This window comes from Acanthisitta chloris, unplaced genomic scaffold (genome assembly GCF_000695815.1).
Source record: "Acanthisitta chloris isolate BGI_N310 unplaced genomic scaffold, ASM69581v1 scaffold27944, whole genome shotgun sequence".
NCBI lineage: Eukaryota > Metazoa > Chordata > Aves > Passeriformes > Acanthisittidae > Acanthisitta > Acanthisitta chloris.
This window is the reverse complement of record NW_008668048.1, coordinates 17,780-25,534: the sequence shown is the minus strand read 5'-3', so window position 1 is coordinate 25,534 and position 7,755 is coordinate 17,780. Positions and strand designations below refer to the sequence as shown.

Here is a 7,755-nt window from a genome sequence, read left to right as displayed (position 1 = left end):
CTGGTCCTTCAGGATGCCTTGGCCTTGGGTTTGGTCTGTCTAGAGGCACTTGGAAGATGGGATGATGGAGGGGAGGAGTAGTCACATGGGAAAACAGGCTGGATTTCTTGAGGCAGGCAGAGCCATAAGCTGTGAAATACTTGACAGGAAATGAAGGGACATAACCTGGGGAGGTTTTGTCTTCCTGTCCTTCATGCTTTAGGATTTCCTTTGTGAAAGTCACTTGGGAATTAAGTCAAACCTACTGCAATATACAGTAACAGACCCAGTAGCAGGGCAGACATGTGCTATTGGTAGCAAACTGTTGTCTGCCAGGATGCTGAGGAGCCAAAACACCTCTCATGGCAAGGAAAGGATTGCTGTTCAGCACCAGGGCTGTTGTGCTGCACACCACCTTGCGTAGCCCAGCTGATAGACTTGACACACAGCAGGCATCTGGGGGCTCTGGTCCTAGCTCTTTCTTTGGGACCCCAGGAGGGTGCTGCCTGCATCCTACTGTGTTACACCACTTCAGTGCAGTTTGCTTTGTTTGCCCTTCCCAGGCTGCGGCAGTGGCAGTTGCTGGAGAGCAGAGTGGCAAGAGTGTGCTAGCAAGCCCTGAGTGCTCTGTCTTGCTTTCCCTTGGGAAGGCTCTTAAAGCAGCCTGACATTGGCTTTCATCCCAGTTTGCCTTAAAGCAGGTAATTGGCCCACCTGCCTGTCCTGATGCCTGAGCTGCAGAGCCTGATGAAGAACCTGCTGCTGTCCCAGTTCATTGCTCCTGGTTCTGGCAACAGGGACTTGGTTTCTGAAAGTGGAGTAGGTCTCTCCTCCTCTCTGCATGCATCAATAGTGTCTCATGCATACACACCGCTTATATCTCAGGGAGTATCTTGACTTCAGAAAGTTGTGGCACGTTCCAGGTAGTATCTCACTGCTGGCACCCCTTGACAACTGCTTTGCCCGCTATCGGAGGTGAGCTGTAGGGCTGGACACCTCTCTGACCAGAAGGGAGAAAACTGCTTTTACAAGCTGCTCCATGAGAGCAGCCACGGTGCTGGGCGAGCTGCAGGGCGTCCCGGTGTCCCGGGGTGTCTCTCCTGGCTGGATGCCTCCTGCCCTCTAGCGGGAACCTTTGCAGGGACTAGGTGCTGCTCCAGCAGCTGGCAGCGGTGCAAGAGTGTCAGCAGCATCCCGTACCTTGTGAGCCCCACGGAACATCCGGCATCTCTCCAGAAGCCCAGTCTCAGAGTTTAATATCATCTTGAAACGGAAACCTGAGCTGTCCTAGTCAGAAAAAATATTGATGAGCTGCTAAACTGCTGCTATCGAAGGCTTAGTCTACAACTGTGCATGTGATAAGGATGGTAGTGTTGACAAGGATGCACAGAGGGCCTGTGCTGGGAAGGATGAATGTGTTCTAACATTCATAGGTGGCATGGGAGCTACAAGAAAACGCAAAGAGCCTGGCTGTTGCCACTTGAAGAAATCAGTGAAAATGTTCAGAGAATTAGCTGCCATTAACCAGTGGTTACTAAGCCAAACACCAAACAGTCCAGGATGCCAGAAGAAAAAAATGTACCACCTCCTGTACTGCGCATAGATGTGTTTTCATCCTGTCTTCCTTCCCTCTCTGTGAGCCTTAGGAACTGCACCTCTGGTTTGTATCCCCCTGATATCAGGGGCTTTAGAGATGTGTGGCATTCACTAAAACATTGGCCTTAGAATGCAGCAGTAAAGCTGTTGAGGAGCACACCTTGTGCAGGTAGCTGGTGTGCAGCTGCAGTGTGAGCTGCAGGTTATGCCCTGCATGGTAGGATGTCTTGGAGCCCCAGGCAAGGAACGATGAACTGGCACTGACATTTGCCTAACAAAGGTCATGAGTGGCTCACCGAAAAACTCTGTAGAACCCACATAAACAGCAAGGAGACCTCAGACCAGATATCACCATTGGACCAAGAGGTGTAAGGGGCATGAAGAGCATGTGAGGAACAGGCACACAGAATGTAAGGGTACAAAAGCCCAGGGATTCCTATGTTGACCCCAGAGGCATCAGCTCAAGTTATGGTATTGCTGCACTACAATTAAATTGCTTAGAGAAACCAGACATGTGGGACTCTGCTATGGGAAACCTAGGGCATAGCTGGTGAGGGAATCTTGTCTGACTGCAAGTGTGGTGTGTGGTGGGAGCCAAGCAGGGCACCCATGGGTTTACTGGAGCCACCGCTGCAGAGGGGCTTCGGTCCCAACAGTGAAAGTCTAGAGTGGTGTGAGTGTGACTGCCAGAGTGGTCCTAAGAGGTCAGACAGGAAAGCATCCTTAACAAAAAAACAGCCACTGTGTGTGTCCTCTGTGAGCAGCAGTCATTTCTTGGCACAGGAGGTTGGACGTATTTGCAAACAACCGCTGGAGGCAGTGCTTTGCTGCTGGCACTGAATTTCACAAAATGCATGTGTTACAGGAGCTTTGATTTTCAAGATGAACTCACAGACCATCTTGGTGAAAGTGTCAGAAGACTTCAGAGCAAAACCTCCAAATTTGTCATTTAACTAGACAGGAAGGAAACAGCTGGGAAGCTGCAACCTGCAGCAGGGAAAAAAAGCACAACAACAAAAATGTGCTGAGTGATGTTTTGAGATGTTTTTAAAGCATGAATTAAGTGTTTAAGAACATACTCTAGAAAACTGCATACTCTAGAAAATGTCACCTTTGAGGTTTTAATACCATCAGACACTTCTTAACTCAGTGATGTGTCATACATAATGATCAGGAAAGAGGATTTTTGGCTCACTGATCACCAGTTAGTGATGGAAAGGCGGCAGCAGTTTTTAAGCCGATACCAAGAAACAGTGAGTACCTCTCACCAGTAAAGAACCAGTAGTGGAATGTAGGAGTACTGGAGTTCCAGGAGGATGTTGGACTGCCCTGTTGGAGCTCCTTTTTCTTGTTGCTGTCAGTCACTGTTGCTAGCAGAATGTTGCATAGCCATGTTTACCACAGCCCGATATGGAGGAAGTACCTGCAGTAGTTCCACAGCTCAAGAGCAGTTGCTCCTTGTTCTGTTTAATTATAGGAGCAAGTAAATCCAGATTTATAATTTATCTACCAAAAAGTTAGTGGCTTGAGGGGATCACACAGTTGTCACTTCTGAGCAGAACCATGGGTTAGTTGCTGTGGGATTTGGCATACTTGTTCTAGTCACTGTGGATCCATCCTGTCCTGTAGAGATCTGCAGGGATTACTGTCAGACCCACTGCAGCCCAGTACTGGCACTAGCCACCCAGCCATGGCACAGATCTGGGTGATGCAGGGATTGGTTAAGTAAGAGATCAAAAGAGGATCATCAGGGACAGCCAAGCTGCTAGGGAGTACCCTTCTAAAAACTGTGTGCTCTCATGCTGGAAATAAGTACATTTAGACCCCAGAACATGCATGTTATTCCCTGTGGGGAAGGGTAGCAATATTTCAGAAAGCACTGTTTTGAGAAGGGGTTGGAGTTGCAGGGTACAAGCTATACCTGAGCTAGTGGGATCTTTGAATGCTGGGGGGGAGGAAGAGCAGAGGGTGGAAGGGCGTAACCACCTTCCTGCATGTGGTATGAGAAAGACCAGGGGCAGAGCACAGAGTCTTCTGCTATGCAAAAGAGATCTTGAAAGCTGGAAAGGGATAGAAAGACAAGAAAGAAGCTTTAAAGTGCCTTATCAGAGATAAAAGAGCTGCCCAAGTGGGCAGAGCTGTTCAGTATGCACATACTCTTCTCCAAGGAAATATACCATGTACTGGCAGAACTGAGTGTCTCAGAGAGGAGAGCACGAGGAGCTAATGAGTGGATTAGTTTGGGTAAGGAGCATGTTTTTACAGCAAGAACAGCTGCCAGGTACAATTATAGTGTTTCAATATCCTCAAATTCAGACTGGATATCCTTATGGATGTTTTAATCTTTTGGGAATAGCTTTTCCATGCAGGTAATTATCATGACTAGATCAGTGCTGTAAGGAAAATTTGAGTAGGTATTCTGTCCTTGTCTTACATGTTCAAGCCTTATTTCTCTCTAGGGCTTGTCGAGGGACAGTTAAGATTAGCACTGGTTAGTGCCATCCAAACACAAAGGACAGAGCAGCAGGGTTGCAGTCACAGTCCAGAAAACCAGAAAAATTTTAGCACAAGCTGAAATTGTATAGAAGGGATGTGGTAGGAGGTGAGTGCTTGCTAAGTCCTAAATCTGTCCTGCAGTTTGTCTGTCTGTCCTTCCCTTTCCACTAGCATTCCCCCTCTGGGCTGCTCCACACTGTTGCTGTACATTAGCATAGCAAGAGCAGGTTTTTTGCTTTTAAAAAATAAAAAAAAAAGCAGTAGAAAATAGATTTGGCCCTTCAGAATGGACAGTGTGTCAGACAGAAAGGTATTTGGTAGTAGCCAAATCTGTTCTTCAGGAAGGATGGCCTAAATCTCAGGTCCAGTATGCTGATATCCACAGAAGTCCTGGGTACTAGTGTCTGCAGCAATGCAGCCATGGAGCACAGAGGCTGGCTTGCAAAACTTCAGAGTGCCAGGGTTGCTTGTAAAAATGTGTCTGGTCTGTGCTCCCTGATAGAGGGTTCCTAGGAGTCCTACTCCAGGCTCCTAGGCAAGAGATTGGGATGGCTGCTTGTCTCACAGGCACTGGCTAACCCTTCCAACAGCAAAAGCGGTTCTTCTCACTCAGCTTCAGGCTCCTACTTATTTTTTTCCTGGAAGTGCCACTTACCATGCTGAGTCCCCAGGATCTGAGGTTGTCAGGGTGGCTGTGCTGTATGAGGCTTCCTGTGGAGCTGCTTCCCAGGTCTGCTCTGCATGGTACTGTGCAAGAGAAGAGCTGAGTTGTGGTGTCTGCATGGGACCATTTGCCTTAACTAAGTCCAGGATAAGAGTGGATTTAAGTGCTTTGGTTTATAAATAAACCGCGCTGTAGCTGAGGTAGATTTAAGCCAAGCTGGCAACAGCCCTGCTGGGGAAGGGATCTCTACCACATGGCCTGCTGTTGGACTTCCTGTCGCACACTAATCCCTTAAGCCTGCTTTAGGTCTGTTAATTTTCTCTCCTTTCCTTGTTGCCCCAATGGGCTGTCTCAGTGGTGCGTGAATGCCAGTGTTCTTTGGCCAAGCCTGTGCCTGCGCCTGGGCCAAGCATCCAGGCTGCCTTCCGAGCACCGGGTACCATGTGGCAGGGTCCCAGGGATGGTGGTGCCTGAATGTGTCCCATTCTCTCTGTCCTACAGGCTCTGCAGTCTGCGCCTGAAGAAGCTCACAGTGCTGAAAGAGCTGGACAAAGAACTGAGCTCTGTGCTTATCGCTGTGAAGATTCAGGTAGGCTCCTCTCCTTGCTGCTGCCTCATGGCAGCAAGCCAAGCCCATCCTTGTGCCCTCTGTGAAGTGCTGGTTTGCACGTCCCTTGCCTTGTGCCAACCAGCTTCTTGCTTCTGTCTCAGCACCCTTGGGGATTTTGGCTCTCAGGCAGGTGGGAATGATGCCTCAGGGACAGTAGCAAGCTGCCTAATGCTGGTTTGTGTCAGGGATGAATTTGATTAGGCACTGGGACAGAATGTGCCTTGCCTCCCTGCCTGCCTCAGCCAAGGCCCTCTTCTCAAGCTGCTGTTTGGAATGTGGCATCGCACTGCTCCCAACCCTTTAGACAGGATCAGTGCTGCGTGGTTTCTGGTAGTGTGCTCCATCCAGATCACTCCCTGAGGAGGGAAGGGTGGGAAGGGAAGGATGCAAGGGATCAGCATCTCTGTGCATAACTCCTGCTGACATTTGTACCCTCTGTGATCTCAAGGTTGCCTCTGCTGTCCCCTCCCTTTCTCTGTGCATCCATGCTAGGCTTGGTGCCTCTACTCTGAACCAGGCAGAGAGGAGGGGAGAGGATCTTTGTCGCCAAGGGGACAGGGAATTTGCCACCATCCTGGTATGTGTGATCCTCCCACCCTCTCTGCAACTGGTGGTGAAGAGATGGGTTCCTGTGGGTGCAAGCACATCCTTTCTGCCTGCCAAAGGACAGCATGGAAGCAAGATGCCTCTTGAGTATACTCTCCTCACCACAGCTCCCCTGACCCAGCTAGGATGCCTGTGTCCTTCCTTCGTTCTTGTCAGTCGGCAGAAAAGCTGCTGATCCCATTGAAAGCACCGTGGGGCAGGAGTTCAGCAGCTTTGCGCTCCCACAGAGCTCTTTGTGCTGTACACATTAGGATCTAAATCCTGGATTAGTGCTGGAAGCTGCAGTATTAGTGGAGCTCTGGGAGCTGGAGTTTGACTGCATGGTAGACCTGATTCATTTGCATGGAAGGAACTGAAAGCAGAATGTGTGAAACCTCGAGCCTGTTGTGAGGACAGCAGGAGGATGCTATGATCCACACTATTGGTCAGTGTCCCATTCTGCTGGCCTTTCCAGCACTGTGTGTATGGTGCCGTTCAGGAGAGCTGAAGGCATTGGGATCCCTGAGACCTGTGCCCCTTTGGTGCAGGCTTTAGCAAAGGAAACAACCTGGGCAGGAGAGAGCTGCCTGGCCCCTGGAAATGTGGGAGCAATCAAGCCTGAAGCCAGAAGTGCAGGACTTGGACACTGAGAGCCAGCTGGGGGCTGTGGGTCCCACCTGGCTGAGAGGGCTAGGCGTGTCCCTCACTCCTTTTCTCTCCTGCACTGTCAGTCTACGCTTGTCTGTGCTTTTCTGGACTGAGAATCTTAGGTTCCTGTGCAGCCCTTCTTATGTTGGGGCTGACGTACACTGAGTGTGCATGTCCTCAGCTGCCCCCTCTCACACACTGCAAATGTGAGGCTGTGGAAGAGGCTGCACAGCGGGACTCCAGATCTTTCAAACAGACTGCCCCCATCCCTGCCACAGGCCAATCTTGCACCCTGATGGCAAAAGAAATTAATAGGCCTCCACAGTTTGAAGTCACAGGGGCTCTTCACTGCAGGGCTCCTTTTCCTGCCAGAGAATGGAGGCTGCATTCAGGGTCTTAATTTAAACATGTTCACCACCTCTCTGCAAGGCCACATTCCTGTGGCTACAAGCTGGTGTAGGATCCCTACAAAGCTGAAGAAAACTGAAGGAGAATGGTTTTGCCCACATTACCCCATGGCTCAACATTTATTGTGGAGGTGGAGTGGATCTGTGTGCTTCCCCAGGCTACTTCCACCTGCCTGACCAGCCGCCTTGGCAGGGTTTGGGACTGCTGAAAGCAGATGGAGGCTGTAGGCAGCTTCAGCACAGCCTGCCTACAGAGTGGCCTCAGATGGATCCATCCCTCCTGCTCCTCTCCTCTCCTAGGTAACAGATGAGTCATGCTAGCAAGAAGCTGTTTGAAGGCTGCCCAGTGAGCATTGCCATTTACACCTTTTGAAACAGCTGATGCATGTAATATATAGAGGACCTGTAAACTCTCGAGGGGGCAGCTGGGGACTAGAGGGAAGGAGAGCTATATTTTCTCTCATTTCAGTAGTAGCTCTGTTGGGTTCAGGAAGTTGTGTGTTGGGAAGTTGCTGCTCTGAAGAGCAGATTGCATGGAAACAAAGCTCTGACCCTGCCTAAATGGGGCTGGCACCAAGACAACAGCTCCAGTGCTGAAGGCGTCTGCTCAAAGAATGTACGTGACCCAAAGGACAGTGTAAACCTGTCTAGAATGCCTGATGTACTTCTCACACTGATCAAGCCCTTCTGGTCTTAAAAGATAGCTTCTAAGTGTGTCATGTGCTGTTACCTGCTCCTTCATCTGAAAATACCACTGTCAAAGGACTAAG

At 49.8% G+C, this 7,755-nt stretch overlaps 1 protein-coding gene across 1 annotated transcript in view; it reads left to right on the top strand.

Moving 5' to 3' along the window:
• Positions 1-5,236: 5,236 nt before the first annotated feature.
• LOC103800386 (phosphofurin acidic cluster sorting protein 1-like) overlaps positions 5,237-7,755 on the top strand; it is a gene marked incomplete at its 5' end in the record, with an annotated part of 19,101 nt that continues 16,582 nt past the window's right edge. Inside the window, 1 exon segment of the mRNA XM_009072762.1 lies at positions 5,237-5,324. Coding sequence (XP_009071010.1) covers positions 5,237-5,324 — 88 coding nt within the window.